Genomic DNA, 16918 nt, shown 5'->3' with positions numbered 1-16918 from the left:
CCTGGGAGCTGGCTGGGAGGCTGGGATGCTGTCCCCCATGGCCCAAACAGTGCAGGCATTTGTCAGGGAGGCGGGGGTGGGGGTGTTTGAGTATAAAAGGGAGCTCGTGTTTTCAGGCCAGGCTATTCACAAGAAACCCCCCAGCTCCTGGTGTGAGGGCCCAGATGGACCAGTGTGAACAGCCCTGTGAAACTTGACTTCTTCTAAAATTGGCAGGTCAGTTAATCCCACAGCCTGCACCACTTTCAGATAGTGGCTGTTCTCCCTGGGGCTAAGCCTCTCTATGGTCCAGCCTCCCTGGTCAGCCCGGGCATGGGCAGGAGCCCGTCCTCCCTGCACGAGGACACTCTTGGGGTTACGCCCTTCCACCGCCCCACTGCTAACGCCTGGCGATTCCCACCCATTTTACACTTCTTCCGGAAATGTTTGCTAAACACATCATGCCATCCAGGTACTTAGTCTAGACCAGGTATTGGCAAACATTTTCTACATAGGACCAGATGGCAAATATTTTAGGCTTCTGGGGCCATGTAGCTGTGTTGCAGTGTGACAGCCTCACGACACATGTGTGAGTGTGACCCTGTTTCAACACAGCGTCATGTGGTTCTACAGTTGGAACTTAATAGCTCTTCTATGTTGCAAAATGCTGTTATCCTTGTGTTTTTTTCTTACCACTAAAAACTGCAAATGCCATTCTTAGCTCAGTCTTAGCTTTCAGTGTCAGGCCCTGGGCTAGATTTGACCTTTCTCTGCTCCAGGTATGGTCAGAGGCTGCACAGTCTAAGAAACGCTGAGGTCCGGAAGGACAGAGGGTGTGGACAAGTCTGTAAAAATGCGGGTTTGGACCTAGACTGGCCATCAGGCTGCTGCTGACACGAGAACTTTCTTGGAAGATCCGGGAATGTACTGCTTCCTAGCAGCCTGAAAAACTTTTGGTGTTTCTTAAACAATCAGACACAGAACCCACGGTCGTCAGAGGGCTCCCCACTCGGCCACAGGCGACTCAGTGGTTCTGGAAATGCAGACTTGGATTCGCCAGTGCACATCGCTGACGATGGCAGAGGTGGCCGGCCCAGCTCCCAGCCAGGCCCCCAGATCCACTTGCGACACAGGCCCCACCCCGTGTAAGCACCTGTGATCAGGGACGCCTTCCGAGTGCCAGGAACCACGTACCGTGGCTACTGTGGGTTGGGTTTGGAAGAGAGACACCAGCCTTTGTGGTCCTCCCCAGCCTGCTCAGCCCCATCCTCAGAGGAGGCCTGGCGTATGAGGGGCTGGGCGGAGCCCCTGCATCACCTTGCTCAGCAGCGCTGTCTCCCATGACGTCACAGCGTGCTGGCCAGCTCCAAGACGTTCTGAGAGAGCTCTCCTTTACTCTGGGCCGCTAAGACTGGGTCAGAGGCCCCAGGAATAACAAATGTCTTCTCACTGCAAACATGCCTCACATCTCAGTGTGAGTGTATGTTGCGGGCAAGGAGCATTACTCCCATTTTCCAGGAAAAGAGCCCACAGTTTGCCTGGCTAGGATAGTAAGGAATGGGCAACAGTGACCCTGAGACACAGCCTCTTGCCACCCTGGAGGAAGGCCTCAGGCAAGCAAACGTGTCCACGTGCAAGAAGCCCGAGGCCCTATGTGTGTAGGCTGGAGATGCAGGAGATTCAGGGGCCGGGGGGGTGTGCTTGAGGGAGGTAAGGCTGTGAGACCTGGCAGATACCCATCAGTTCTGGTTTTGGGTCTCCAGGCATCCCCTCTGACCCTGGATGGGGCTCACCATGCAGCCTGGTTCGGGAGATGATCGTTTTGGCCAGGGCTTTGATGGGATGTTTATTCAAACTGCATATTTTGTTCCGCTGCTAAGTGGATTCAACATAATGAGATTTGTTCCATTTTGAGAAAATCAAAGCATTTATAAGCACGGGAGCCCCCTCTCCACCTCCACCCCAGCCACAGACCCGGGTAGCATGGGAAGGAACAGCCTGACTCTTGAGTCTCACAGAGATTCCTGAGCACAGATGTCTCTGCCTCTGCAGGAGGGGCTCGACTTCCCAGCAGAGAACATAGGCTGAAGAAGGAATGGATCTAAAACGTGTCCCCATGAATTTTGCTGGGGACAATGAGACAGGGTGCCACCCCTGCCTTGGGCACCCCACAGGCTGCTTCTCTGCTAAGCCGGGGGAGCAGCTGCACTTCCCTTTACTCTGAGCCCCAAAGACCAGATCAGAGGCCCCAGGAATAACAAATGTCTTCTCACTGCAAACACACCGCACCTGCCAGTGTGAGCTCATAATGCAAGGAGCATTATGCTCCTTTTCCAGAAAAACAGCCCACAGTTTGCCTGGCTAGGATAGGAAGGAATAGCCAGAAGCACCTCTGAGACACTCAACCAGAGGCGAGCTGGGCTGGGCTCATCCAGGAGGGCCCGCTGAGGGCTAGCGATGGGGAGGCCTCTGCAGGGTTCCCTGAGCACAGACAAGGGGCCGAGGGGCCTGGAGCAGCAGCCATCTAGGAAAGCCCCCGGGTGCACAGGGCAGGAGCCGCCCTCTGCTCAGGGAGATGGCAGAGGTGCCCGTCCTGCTGCTGGCCTTCTCCCTGCGTGGGCCTTTTAAAAACCTCGGGACCTGGACAATGGCGCCTCACCCGAGATTGGATTCCATCATAGAAAACCTACGTCTGCTTACACTGACGTCATCTCTAGTGAGGTCCCATCCACAGCTGCACACCAGCTGTGAGTGCAGGCACGTGGCCGCCCAGGAAGGGTTACAGAACGCTCTGGAAGACAAGCACCAGGCACGCAGCCCTTCGGGGCCCACCCAGGAGTCGTGGGAGGGCAGGCATCCACTCCTGAGCCTGCAAGGGGGCGGCTGGGAGGGGAACATTAATTTGATAAATAATCCCAAGGAACACAAATGAGAAGGTCACCAAGGACGTGCCTGGACATAAAGCTGTGTGATTTCGGTGGGTTCTCCACAGGGCACCGTCCCTGCAGGAATGGGGGGGCTGCGATTCCTTCCAAGGAGAAGGCCCGCCCTCCCCACTTCATCCTGGAGGGCATCTCCAGGGGGCTCCAGGTTTCTAACAGAGGGTCTGTGCCTGGGGCTGGTGACTGGGAGAACCCGGGATTTGACCCAGTCCAGCCAAGGGAGGGCCAGAACACAGGAGAAGGCAGGACCAAGTGGGAGAGGAGGAGAGACTCTCATGAGAGGACTTGGGAATGACATGTCGGGGAAGGAGAGGAGAGGAGCGGGTAGGCCAGGCAAGCCAGCCCTGAACTCTGCGGATCGGCTCAGTCTTCCAGGGAGCAGCCCCGGATCACGCACGGCAGAGGCACCCCTGGGTGCCCGAGGCAGACACCCCCACGGGCAGGGCAGCTCCCCGCCTGCTGCGTGTGAAGTTGGTCCTGTGTGGTTATAGGCAGAGGCCCTGACCTTGACCTTGATGATACTTAAATTATCTCTGGAATATTCAAGGAAGGGTCCGTGGTGGGCCTTTTTCCTTAGAGAAATGCAGGAAGACCACCCTGTGGTCACAGTGCCAGCCCGGTGCCATCTGAAGAGATAGTTTCACCCCCACACAGAAATGAGCATTGGAGGACTTAGCTGTGGCAGATTTGATTCAGGCCAGAAAGGAGAAGTATTCGCATCAAGTCAGTAAAACACTAAAGCCCCCTACACACTGCAGTCCCGTCAGGCCAGCTGAGAGAACAGGATGGCACAAGGAAACAGTGTCACTTCCCCAGCTGTCAAGTGCAAGGAATCCAAAGCATAGACAGCAGGTCCTTAAACAGCAAGCGCTCACCACTAAAGCCTTTTTCTTTGTTTCTTTTTTTTTTTTTTTTTTTTTTTAGCGAGACGGAATCTTGTTCTGTCACCCAGGCTGGAGTGCAGTGGTGTGATCTCAGTTCACTGCAGCCTCTGCCTCTCTGGTTCAAGCTGTTCTCATGTCTGAGTCTCCCAAGTAGCTGGGATTACAGACACCCGCCACCACGCCCGGCTAATTTTTGTATTTTTAGTAGAGACAGGGTTTCACCATGTTGGCCAGGCTGATCTCGAATTCCTGACCTCAAGTGATCTGCCTGTCTTGGCCTCCCAAAGTGCTGGGATTCCAGGCGTGAGCCACAGCACCAGGTCTGAAGTCTTTCTCCTTCAGCGAGAGGCCCCTTCTTCGCACCCGGTAGGCTGTGGCCCCCGGCAACGACCACGGGCTCCTAGGTCCTCCTGGTGTTACATGTCACACGCACTTGTGCGTTTCAGATTACCACGATGGAGAGCAACCTGAAGACCATCGAAGAGGAGAACAAAGTGATTGAGCAGCAGAATGAGTCTCTCCTCCACGAGCTGGCGAACCTGAGCCAGTCTCTGATCCACAGTCTGGCTAACATCCAGCTGCCGCACATGGTAAGTGACTGAGCGCACAAGGCAGGGATGTGGAGTCCTCACAGCGCACAGCCTAAAGTAGATGCCGTTTTTGTTGTTATTTTCATGGTTCCTCAGCCTTTGGCAAACGTTTGTGGTTACCACCCCGAAACCATACCGTTAACTGCTAGAAACATGGGCGGGGCTGACCCCATAAACTTAAGTGTGCTCTGAGCTGGCCTTTGAAATAGTATAAAACCAAGGGCACTATGCTATGATACTATTTTATGCTTTTGTAAATATACTATTAAGAAAATAAAAGTTGTATATGAACTACTATTTAATATCTCGTAGGATCCAATCAATGAACAAAATTTTGATGCTTACGTGACTACTTTGACGGAAATGTATACAAATCAAGATCGTTATCAGAGTCCAGAAAATAAAGCCCTACTGGAAAATATAAAGCAGGCTGTGAGAGGAATTCAGGTCTGAACAGCTGCTGTAGTGATGAAACTCTTGCTTAAAAAGGATGCCTCTTGTTTTTTGCTGCTGTAACTTACCAGAAAGTGTTCTATATTTATTTCTGTTTGAAACAGTGTTATGCTTACAAGACTTCATAATGATTTTATGTCTTGCTTTAAAGATAGTACCTGCAGAATAGTTTTTGAATACACCCACATTTTGTACGTTTCCATGTAAGCTGACATAGTGTTCTGCCATGTAATGTTTATAGCTGCTGATGTATGCACATTTGGGGGTCTATCTATTTCTGAAGAGGTAAGCTGATCAAAATAAATAGAGTGTAAATTCTTTTTAATGCTTTAGTGATTAAATGTTTTAGTATTTTGAACTGAAATGGACACACACACACACACACACACAGCTTTGAATGACCATGTTGTGGCCAAGCAGCCGCTTTTTAGACGTTATCATTTTGCCTCATGTTGGAGGACTTTATGGAATTTAAGAAATACATTTTGTGTGCATATTGTTTCATAGCAAGAATTGGTTGCAAAAATGCTTTATTTTTGAACAATGCTTGGAAATATTATGTGACTTTTTTGTTTGTTTGTTTTAGGAGGATGGTGTATGGTGGGGGCAATAAATGAGGTTTTTTGCATTCCAAGGAAATGGCATATGGATTAACTGTAAGAAATGAAATAAGTAATTTATTGTAAGACAACATCAAGCCATGGAAACTTGGCAGAAGATTCAAAGCAGCTTAAACAGCACTTTTAAATTAACTCCTAAGCATTACATGGTGTGACTATGGAAACTCCAGTTAAGACAGGATCTTATCAGAGGTGGACAACGTGAAGATTTCCTTTTCCATTTTCAATAAACTTTGGAACAACCTTCTCGTATCTCCCCTAGAGTTTCGTGCCCCTCTGAACTGTCTGTTGTTGCAATGTAGTTTATCAACAGAATTTGTGTGTTTTCGATTTAAGCTAAAAGATAATTTAAGAACATTTATTTCCCCTTTTCACTTTAAAAAATTATGATTATTCCTATTATTGTTATGAACCTTCTTATTTTACATTTGAGGGATAAAGGCAAATGATTTGTGAGTCTTCTAGTTACTGGACCGAGTTTTCTGCTGGATCTGGTGGGAAGGCAGCTCGGTCAAGTTTCTCTCCTGCTCCCCCTGCCCGACTTTGACTCTGAATAAGCATTTGGTCCTATTCAGAGGACTCTTACCACGACATTTCTGTTCTACACTTGGTTGGAGACCAGTTGACCATAGAGCATTTGCAGAGCCTTGTTGTTTGATTTCTTGTGACTATTCTAAGAATGAATGCAATCAGATTTTAAAAGTAACTAAATATACTTCAGCACTTTTTTGCTTTAAACTAGATCATCTTAGACTTGTTTATACCTTCCAGATTTGATTGTTTTACTCCAAATGACTGCACTATATGTATGCATAAGACCACTTTTGAGCGCTGCGTTCCCCCTTCTGAGTAGTCCTTTGACGATGTGTTGTGTTTTCTGATGTTGACTTGATTTCCATTTAATAGCATCTCTTCCTTCCATGTCTTGATGTTATGCAGGAAGTACAGACGTACTTTAAATTTTTGTTATGAGATAAAAAAAAAAGATGGGTTTTGTAAAAATAAAAAAAAATATTTTTAGCAGAACAGGACTTACAGGGTCATTGTCCCCACAATGTGCCAGTCGACTATTTGCACTTACCTTGTCCTATATATCCGTACGGAGGTGTGCAATTCCTCGTGTCAGTAGCCTTGTGACACTGAACCTGGATGGATTATAGAGGAGCCCTCATGGCCGATCAATAATGTTGCGAAGGGAGACTACAGGGATCTCACGACAAATATTCTGATACAATACTCAACCTCGGTATATATATATATGTATAAATATATGTATATCCCAGCGGCACTTTATACTGTTCACTGTACAAAAGCTTACAGTTTTCCACAAGGACTTTAATAACTAGCTGGGAAAAAGATGATGTAATTACTTTGGGGCTCTGCGGAACCTTCTCTGTACAGCGCCCCCTTTCTGTTGTGCTATTGGTTGCAGCTGCCATGCTCAGAATGCGTTTTGAGAGCTGAAGCAAGGTGCTTGCAGTCACCTGAGGCCGTCCGTGTGGCCCAGGGCCCCAGCCGCCTTTAGGGCCCCCATTGTTCATAACAGCATATGCATTTCCCCACCGCGTTGTGTCTGCAGCTTCTTTGCCAATATAGTAATGCTTTTAGTAGAGTACTAGATAGTATCAGTTTTGGATTCTTATTGTTATCACCTATGTACAATGGAAAGGGATTTTAAGCACAAACCTGCTGCTCATCTAACGTTGGTACATAATATCAAATCAAAAGTTATCTGTGACTATTATATAGGGATCACAAAAGTGTCACATATTAGAATGCTGACCTTTCATATGGAATTATTGTGAGTCATCAGAGTTTATTATAACTTATTGTTCATATTCATTTCTAAGTTAATTTAAGTAATCATTTATTAAGACAGAATTTTGTATAAACTATTTATTGTGCTCTCTGTGGAACTGAAGTTTGATTTATTTTTGTACTACACGGCATGGGTTTGTTGACACTTTAATTTTGCTATAAATGTGTGGAATCACAAGTTGCTGTGATACTTCATTTTTAAATTGTGAACTTTGTACAAATTTTGTCATGCTGGATGTTAACACATCTTACTCTAAATAAAAAAGGTGTTGCCACATTTGTAGCACGAAGGATCTCTAACCCGGGTCTGCGTCTTCACTTGAGTCTGGGAAATGCTCTCTGGGGCCCCGTGGGATCCACTCGAAGCCTTTCACTCCAGCTTAGTTGCTTTTAACATTTTTACCAGTTTGGTTCTCAACTCTGAGGCATATAGGAGTCAATGACTTTTAGAAAACTATGTGAGTGTCTCGGCATCCCCACTGGGCCGTCCTTTTCCCGTTTGCTGTTGCTCCTGCCCCTCGCTGGGCCAGGCCATCTGAGAGCCAGCCTGGATGGAGGACATGGTGCCTCCCGGCACAGGGCTCCCCTGGACAGGGAATTCTCCGCCAGCAGCCCTGCAGCCACCACACTTGGGGGCGTTGCCATTGTGCTTTGGTGAACATCTCAGCGCGCCTAGGCCGGGCAGTCACGTCCTTTGTAGAGGCTTTCTTCTGGAATCCAGTCGAGGAGGTGCACTGCTCCCAGCTGGTCCGTCCCTGTCCCTTCTCTGTCCCTGTCACCTCCTTATTACTGAGCAGTTTCTCAGCCTGCTGTCTCCCAGATCACAGACAGTTTTCAACTGCCCAGGACCGTTGTTTTACAAAATGTCCCAAACTGGCTGCCACCTCCTGACTGATTCAGGTGAACTGGGAGACGTGTCCTTCTCCAGTTTCACGTCGGGAGCAGAAGGACAGACGGCCCATCGTTGGTTACCTGGGCATTGAAAGATGATGCCTTGTTACTTCCATGCTGTTGGCAAGGATCCCAGCAGCAAGTCACCCGTAAAACTTAAATTGCCCTTCAAATATAGTTTAACAATGAATTACCCACTTTCACATCAACTGTATTAGTAAATGTCATGGTTTGAAATTCCAAAACTACCCTCCTCTCATAGACATAATCACCCAAAATATAACATTTGAGAAAGGGACTCTGACAACCTTGGTTAAATTTCATAATTTATTCCCAGTAGTGCCTTCAGCTGCTTCACGATTCAAGGTCCCCTGGGCACTTCTCATAAGCTAGTGTGTTCTGATGGCTCGTTGGCGACAGCGATGCCTCCTGGAAGCGCTGGTGATTGCAGTGAGTCCCCCTCCAGTCCTTGGTGGAGTCCTCAGAGCTGACAGAAGAGAGGGGCGACTCTCACTCCTGCGGCCCTGCATCTCTGTCTCTCTAGACCCGCGGGGTGGAAGAAGCTCTGTCAAAGGCTGTCTTTAGGAGCAAGCCAAGTTAATGATGTAGGACTCAGGTCTGTCTGTTAGGATTATTAAAAGCTATTTTTCCATAGGAGCAGAGTATGCCTGAGAATTGGCGTAAATATTTCAGAAAGCAACTTAATATTTTCAAAAATCTTAGAAAATTTATATTTTGCCTCAATCTCAGTCTGTACTAGAAATACCAAAACAATTACAAATGTACCAAAATCAATAAAAACAACCCTAAAGTCCTATTACGGAGGAATGATTAAGCAATTCATGATCCATGAACTTTATGGAGTACTAGAGAGCTCTTAAAATAATGGCTATAAAAACCTTTTAATAAGGGGATTATGATAAAGTAGGTGAAGAGTATAGAAAAAAATTACAAATGCATGAAGGGGCACACTGTCAACAAAAAGAGTTGGACTCTGTAAAATATTTGAAGAGATTTATTCTGAGCCAAATATGAGTGACCATGGTCCATGACACAGCCCTCAGGAGGTGCTAAGAACATGTGCCCAAGGTGGTCGGGGCACAGATTGATTTTATACATTTTAGGGAGGCATGAGACATCAACAAATACATTTAAGATATACATTGGTTTGGTCCAGAAAGGTGGGACAACTCAAAGTGGGGGCTTCCAGGCTATCGGTGAATTTAAACATTTTCTGGTTGACAATTGGTTGAGTTTGTCTAAAGACCTGGAATTGATAGAAAGGGAATGTTCAAGTTAAGATAAAGATTGTGGAAACCAAAGTTCTTTTGAAGTCTTTAGTGACTTCTCTTAGAGACAATAGATGGCTAATGTTTCCTGTTCAGATTTTATTTTATTTATTTATTTTTTGAGATGGAGTCTCACACTATTGCCCAGGCTAGAGTGCAATGGTGCAATCTTGGCTCACTGCAGCCTCCACCTTCTGGGTTCACGCAATTCTCATGCCTCAGCCTCCCGAGCAGCTGGGATTACAGGCACACACTGTCACATTTGTATTTTTAGTGGAGACGAGATGTCACCATGTTGGCCAGACTGATCTTGAACTCCTGACCTTGTGATCCTCCCACCTCAGCCTCCCAAAGTGCTGCAATTACAGGTGTGAGCCACTGCACCTGGCCTTCCTACTCAGCTCTTAGTTAATCTCTTCAGGATTGAGAGGGCCTAGAAGAAAAAGATCGAGTTATATTAACAGAGATTCTTTACAGATGCAAAATTTCCCCTACAAAGAACAATTTTGCAGGGCCATTTCAAAATATGGCAAAGAAACATGTTGTAGGGTAAAATATTTTGATTTTCTTCCTTGTCTTGTAATGTTGTGCCAGAGTCAGGTTGGAAAATTAAGTCGTGATATATAGGTTGAATAAAACCCATCTGATGAGAATGTATGGTTTGCAGGGCATGACTCCCCAGACCCCTTCAATAGGAATTTGGGCAAGATAAAAAAAATCAGAGTTTCGTCTCAGCCTTAGCAAAATAAACTTCTGAATTGGTTGAGACCTGTCTCAGACACTTACTGGTTTACGCAACACAGCTGGGTAATGAGGCAGAGCTCAGGGTCTTAAGGGAGAAGCAGTTTAAGTGTATGAAGACAATCAGGCTTTCAGCCTTTGTATTTCACTTACTTCGACACTCACAAGTTATCAGTCACCGTTCAGACCCTGGGTCAAGCGAGAAACAACACAAAGAAAAACTCCCATCCTAACAAATGTAGTTGGCACAGCCCTCCTTGTATAATAATAAAACAGGCACATGGCAGCTCCCGGGCACCCCGATTTTCTGTATCAAATAGAGTGGCCGAAGGGGAAGCCTCACAGCTGGTCTGAATGAGGCCTTCCCTGTGTGAGGCCAAACATGGGGTTTGCTGGACTTTCCTCCGGATGGAGTCACCTTTGGTCTCTGACACCATCCTTGCATCCTAATTTCCTTTCATCCTCTTCTTGTTTTTCAATTTAATGGGTTTTTTCTTTCTAGAGCATTGTTCATGTCCTTCCAGTTGCTTCGAGTCTTCGTTGAGCAAGGTAAGATAAGGAAATAAAGAAGGATCAGTATTGCCCACAAACAGGGATGCGCATGTGGATGGCCAGACAAGGCGGGAAATTAATCAGAGAAGGAAAGAAGAGGGAGGGGCCGGTGATGGAATCAGGAAATTGAGAATTCCGTCTTAGAGCCCGAAAGAGAGATAATCGAAGGTAAATCATGGCTATCAATACTTAGGGCCCAACAGCTGTCCCCGGCTTCCACCACAGCCTTGTTTTCTGGCCGAATGTGGTGGGAGCCCGGCCTTCCTTAGGATCCACCCCTCCCCTCGGAGGCTGGTAGCCTTGCCCAGCAACAGCAGAGAACCATGCTCTTTCCGCAGGCCACCAACAAAACGTGTGAAGCGTCTGATAAAAACCATGAACAATCATTGTTTCCCTTTAAACATGTGAAGCGTCTGATAAAAACCACGAACAATCATTGTGTTTCCCTTTTCTAAGGAACAAATTGTTTCCTCTCATGTGTGAGATGCAAACAGTAGGCGTTCAACTCATTTGCCTTCTTTGATATGTGGGGAACAAAAACACCCAAGACCATCTGGGGAGAGAGCCAGAGACGCCGTCGTTGAACTCTCGTAGGCGTCAGCCCCAAGCGAGGTGTCTCACACAGCTGTCCCCACAGAAGGGGCCTCCGGACACCTGAACAGCATCTGCCCCTGAAACCATCCTTGTCAGGCGTGTCCGACAGCAGAGGTGTTCCTGAGAAATGTCTCACCGCAGTGAGACTGGTCATGGAAAAGCCCAACCCTCTCCTCATTTTTTCCCGAAGAGAGAATCTCTGACCCTCTATCCAGGAGGGGACCGTGTTGGAGTCAACAGGACTCTGTCTCCCTCCTGTACTAGGAATAACCTCTTTAAAGGGAGATGTGGCCTAGGAATATTAGAATCCAAGTAAGACGTGACCTATCCAGAAAAGAAGGTTTAAGAAGAATACAGCAGGCCGGGTGCGGTGGCTCAAGCCTGTAATCCCAGCACTTTGGGAGGCCGAGACAGGCGGATCACGAGGTCAGGAGATCAAGACCATCCTGGCTAACACGGTGAAACCCCGTCTCTACTAAAAATGCAAAAAATTAGCCGGGCGTGGCGGCGGCGTCTGTAGTCCCAGCTACTCAGGAGGCTGAGGCAGGAGAATGGCGGGAACCCGGGAGGCGGAGCTTGCACTGAGCTGAGATCCGGCCACTGCACTCCTCCAGCCTGGGCGACAGAGCGAGACTCCATCTCAAAAAAAAAAAGAATACAGCATTGTCATGTTCAAAGATCTTCAGAACTTAGGCACTAGTTTAAAGTTATTTAGATAGAATTGAGTGCAGAGGTTAATCAGGGGATATAGAAGTCTAGATGGAGGTTGCCGACTTTACAAAGAAATGAAGAATTGAGGTTGTGACAATACCTTAAAATGAGATCATAACTCGGGCACCGTGTCTCTCACCAGACACTCCCAGCCTGTCTCTCTGATGGTTTACAAAACCTCATCAAGTTGGGAAAACCACCCCCAAAATTACGTGGGAGCCTCAAATTGTTTCCTTAGTAGGGTGGAAATAAGCAAAGACTGCCCAAACGACAACAGACTGAGGCTACTTATCCCGAGCTCCTTAGAGCTAGGGAGCCGACCGCCATCACTTGCATTTTTGCAGAGACTCCAGCAGGCTGGGTGTGGGAGATTCCCAGGGGAAGGGAAGGCACCTGGTGAGCCCCAATGGAGGCTGCTGGCCTGGGAGCTGGGGCGGCAACTGGAATCGGGGCATCCCGTGTGAGTGTCGGGGGAGCACGTTTGTCTTTCTCGGGTTGTCCTCAATGGACGTCAGGGCAGGAGTCAGGGCAGTGAGTCATTAAGCTCTGACCAGTTGGGGCTGATTGTTACGGGGGGTTGCTGCTCAGCTTTTTGGATCGTCACTAGGGACAGCGATCAGGACTCCTGCAAGTCTGATTTGCAGATAGCAGGTGGGCATCCTGGGCTGTTCGTCGCAGGTAAGGGCTTGGTCTCCTGTGCCGTCTGTGGGTCTGATTTCTGCTTTTACATGTGGTTGGTCCGTTGTCCACTTGTATTTTCGTCTCTCAGTCGTAGGCATCTTTCAACGTTGCAAAAATTAGAATGAAGAAATAAACCATTTTCTGTGTTAGAATTAGGCATAATTAGCATTTTAGGAACTGAAATATTTAAGAGAATCTGATCAATTAAAGTGATGCCTCCGCCATGGGACTAAAATTTCAATTGTGTATTTTTGTTATTGATGTAACTGTGATCCCTCCACATGTGCACCCAGCCGCATTAAAAGAAACACAGCCCTGCTGCTTATCGGCTTTATTGTCAAAAAAGAAAAAAAATACAAGGATGCAACAGACAGTGGAGCTTCTAGGGGCGTGCGAGCACATCGCACTTGTAAAACCTGTGTGGAAGGTTTAATGATCTTCAGTTCACCACTTTGTGGACAGGACCAAAAGTTAATCAAAGGACCCCTAAATCTCGATTGCTCACACACCTGTCGTATTTAAACAAATGAACAGCTTTTGTAAGTTGAGTTTTTAAAAGCTTAAGGAAAGGCTTGGTGCTGTGGCTCATGCCTGTAATCCCAGCACTGTGGGAGACTGAGGCAGATGGATTACCTGAGGCCAGGAGTTCAAGAGCAGCCTGGCAAACACGGCGAAACCCTATCTCTAGTAAAAATACAAAAATTAGCCGGGTATGGTGGTGCACGCCTGTAATCCCAGCTACTTGGGAGGCTGAGGCAGGAGAATTGTTTGAACCCAAAAGGCAGAGGTTGCAGTGAGCTGAGATCACAACACTGCACTCCAGCCTGGGTGACAGAGTGAGACTTAGTCTCAAAATAAAATAAAAGCCTTAGAAAGAACTAGGATTTTTCAATGTGTCATTTTAAAGGTGAAGTAACTTCTATTTTGCATTGAAAAAAATCTTTGAGTGGCCGAGCGCCGTGGCTCACGCCTGTAATCCCAGCACTTTTTGAGGCCAAGGCAGGTGGATCACCTGAGGTCAGGAGTTTGAGACCAGCCTGGCCAATATGGTGAAACCCCATCTCTACTAAAAATACAAAAATTAGCTGGACGTGGTGGCACACACCTGTAATCCCAGCTACTCAGGAGGCTGAGGCAGGAGAATTGCTTGAGCCAGGGAGGCGGAGCTTGCAGTGAGCTGAGATCGTGCCACTGCACTCCAGCCTGACAGAGTGAGGCTCTGTCTCAAAAAAAAAAAAAAAAAAAAAAGAACAGAAAAAATATTTGAGCAAGGCCTCAAAGAAACGAAAGCATGTATTATCTTGTTATCACCTCCTCGGTGCTGGAAAGACCTGCCTTGACCGAAGTCCAGTCAGGCTCCTTAGGCTTGACCTTAGCATTCTCCCTGTTGGGCCTGCCTCTCCCAGTTGTGGCAAAAATATTACGTTGCTTTGGAGAGAATCCCCCACCCTCCACATCTGACCCCCTCCATAGCTAACTGGGTTCCTCATCTCTCCCCATCCACAGGCGACACCTGATCCTCCCGCTGCCTTCAGCAAGAGTCCTGTTTGGTGTGAGACCTTTCCTCACTCATCATGAGGTCACGACCTGGCTGACCCTCCTAGAATGAAAGGCAGGTTAACAAGAGACAAACGCAATGCATTTCTTTAATCCAAGTTTTCTGTAGCCTCCGAGGCTTCCAAAGGAAGACCCGAAGACCAAGGGAAAACTGAGGTTCTGCTCAGATTCCATGGAGACGGGCGGCCACGCAGAAACATGACGGAGACGGGCGGCCACGCAGAAACATGACGGAGACGGGTGGCCACGCAGAAACATGACGAAGATGGGCAGTCATGCAGAAACATGACGGGACAAAGAGAGAGATCGCCCAGCAGGGGCCCCAGCAAGGCCGGGCTGTCCACATTCCTCTCAGCCTCTCTGTGTAGCATGCTCTGGGGGCTCGGGAATTGACACCCCAAAATGTGGTACTTTGACATGTTGAACTGAAGAGACAGCCTCTCCAGGTCTCTCTGGTCTCCTCCCTCGCGTCCCGTCGGAATCCCCCGCCTCCCGAAGCACAGGGTGAAGCTGCTCTCTGCAGCTCCCTTCTCTGCCCAAAGTCTGGACCCACCAAAGAAGGAAACGGTCACCCCTGGCCTCTTCCTTGAGTTTTTCTCGGCTGGATTCCCATCACAGAAAGAAAGACCAAACTCTCAAGCCACCTGGACAGACACGTGTCATAAGCCATTGTCTGCTCTGTGGGCCCAACAGACGTTGCCTCAGGTCACTGTATATTCTTCAAGCCCATTGAATTTCCCCAAAGGTCATTTACTACCCGCTAAACTCATCCACACGCCCCACCTCCCTTTCCCCTAAAAGGACGGGTGTATCAGCGTCTGTCCCATCGCACGGTGAGGCAGTCACTTCCTCACGCTGTGCCTGCTCCTATCTGCGTCCTTTACTCTTAGTAGTCGTCCTTTGACCAGAGGACTTTCAGCAAACCTTCAGCGGGTGAAAAGGGGGTTTCCCCTTGGCCCCTGCAGTTTCTTCCTCCTGTCTACGGGACAGGACCCTTCTGAAATGAGTGTCTTGAAGGCAGATGGGAGAAAGTGACCCTTCCGGGTTTTTGGCTTGCTTCTGGGGAAGGGACCTCTAGTTTCTAGGACCTGCCTCGGGGCACAGGAATTCCAGTTTCTACCAATGCTTCAGGGGAGGCTGAGGAGGGAAAGAGGAGAATGAGAGACCACAGCCTAGCTTCAGAGCCTTTCCGCATCCTGCAACTCAAAGAACACCGCAGCCAAGGTACGTACCTTGAGGTATCATGCTCTGAGCCCCGACGTCTGCAAAGGGAGGTGTCACTCTCCTTAGTGCACCACAGGAAACCAGCTGAGAAAGCTCAATGCTTTGTCCCAAGTCACAGGGCAGGTGCGAGGCAGTGCAGAGAACCCGGTCGGAGCCCCCCGCACCCTGAGAGCTGCCCCCAGAGTTAGGATCCCAGGGAAACGTGTGAGCTCCGTCCGATGCACGGCTTCCTTCCGTGAGACGTCAGTCCATGTGCGTGAAGGGCACAGGAGGCAGGCAGTCCTGTGGGTGGTTCATGGGAAGAACAGCACCGTGACCACAGCACGCTTGCAGCTCTCAAAAAGAAAAAAGAGCAAAGGAAAGAAAATTAAAAGTTAGGGCTGAACGGGGAGCTAGAACTAACATCAGAGCCCTTAAGTGTCTGCCACTGGGCTAGAAGGTGAGGTGGCACCTCCCTGTGTGACATGGAGCCTAAGACAGGCTCTCCCTGTGTGGGAACTCATGTAGAGCCCGCGGTCCCCATTCACGGCCCCACGGGAGCTCACCAGGAGAGACTGCAGCAGCTCATCAAAGTCCGCACTCTCCTCCCGGGACAGGTGGGGCTCCAGTTCCCGCCTCCCCTCTCCTCAGGTGGAGCCTCAATAGAGCTGGCAGATATCAATCAGGTAACGGCAAACTGGTTTCTAACCAACGGAACGTTACGTGGGCAGGACTGCCCTGGAGGGGAGAAAAAAATAAAATCCTTTTCCTCTGCCCATCACAGGTTCCACAGCTGTGGCCTAGTAAACTAGACTTGAGAGAAACAGGCTAACATGAGAAAAATAGAAGTTTATTCACACATGCCTCTCACAGGTACACACAGCACACCAAGTGTGAGAGTGCTGGAGTGTGTAGAACTTGTGTTTATCCATCATCTCAGACTCAGACAGAGGAAAGAGGTTTTGAGTTTCTGGGTGCAGTTGGCCAATTACAGGAAAGTGAGCAGGGAAAGCAGGTAGGCCCACCTCTGCTGGTGAACCTCTGCTGGTGAGGCTCTGCTGGTGAACCTCTGCTGGTGAACCTCTGCTGGTGACCCTCTGCTGGTGAGGCTCTGCTGGTGAGGCTCTGCTGGTGAACCTCTGCTGGTGAGCCTCTGCTGGTGAGGCTCTGCTGGTGAGCCTCTGCAGGTGAGGCTCTGCTGGTGAACCTCTGCTGGTGAACCTCTGCTGGTGAGGCTCTGTTGGTGAACCTCTGCTGGTGAGGCTCTGCTGGTGAGGCTCTGCTGGTGAACCTCTGCTGGTGAGGCTCTGCTGGTGAGCCTCGGCTGGTGAGCCTCTGTTGGTGAGCCTCTGCTGGTGAGCCTCTACCGGTGAGCCTCTGCTGGTGAGCCTCTGCTGGTGAGGCTCTGCTGGT

At 48.6% G+C, this 16918-nt stretch overlaps 1 protein-coding gene across 11 annotated transcripts in view; it reads left to right on the top strand.

Moving 5' to 3' along the window:
* The window catches only part of MYT1L (myelin transcription factor 1 like), a 537379-nt gene extending 529793 nt beyond the window's left edge, over positions 1–7586 (top strand). For 6 of the 11 annotated variants that reach the window (XM_023192653.3, XM_023192649.3, XM_023192650.3 and 3 more), the window contains 2 exons: positions 4252–4395; positions 4708–7586. In XM_023192653.3, the coding sequence (XP_023048421.1) occupies positions 4252–4395; positions 4708–4848 (285 nt within the window). In that variant the 3' untranslated portion in view covers positions 4849–7586. Of the gene's footprint in view, positions 1–4251; positions 4408–4707 lie in introns of those variants that run through there. The other 5 variants (XM_023192656.1, XM_023192657.2, XM_031934176.1 and 2 more) reach the window with 3 other exon arrangements.
* Positions 7587–16918: the final 9332 nt, after the last annotated feature.

This window comes from Piliocolobus tephrosceles, chromosome 15, assembly GCF_002776525.5.
Source record: "Piliocolobus tephrosceles isolate RC106 chromosome 15, ASM277652v3, whole genome shotgun sequence".
Lineage (NCBI taxonomy): Eukaryota > Metazoa > Chordata > Mammalia > Primates > Cercopithecidae > Piliocolobus > Piliocolobus tephrosceles.
Note: the sequence above shows the minus strand (reverse complement) of the source record. Positions and strands in the feature narration are given on the sequence as shown.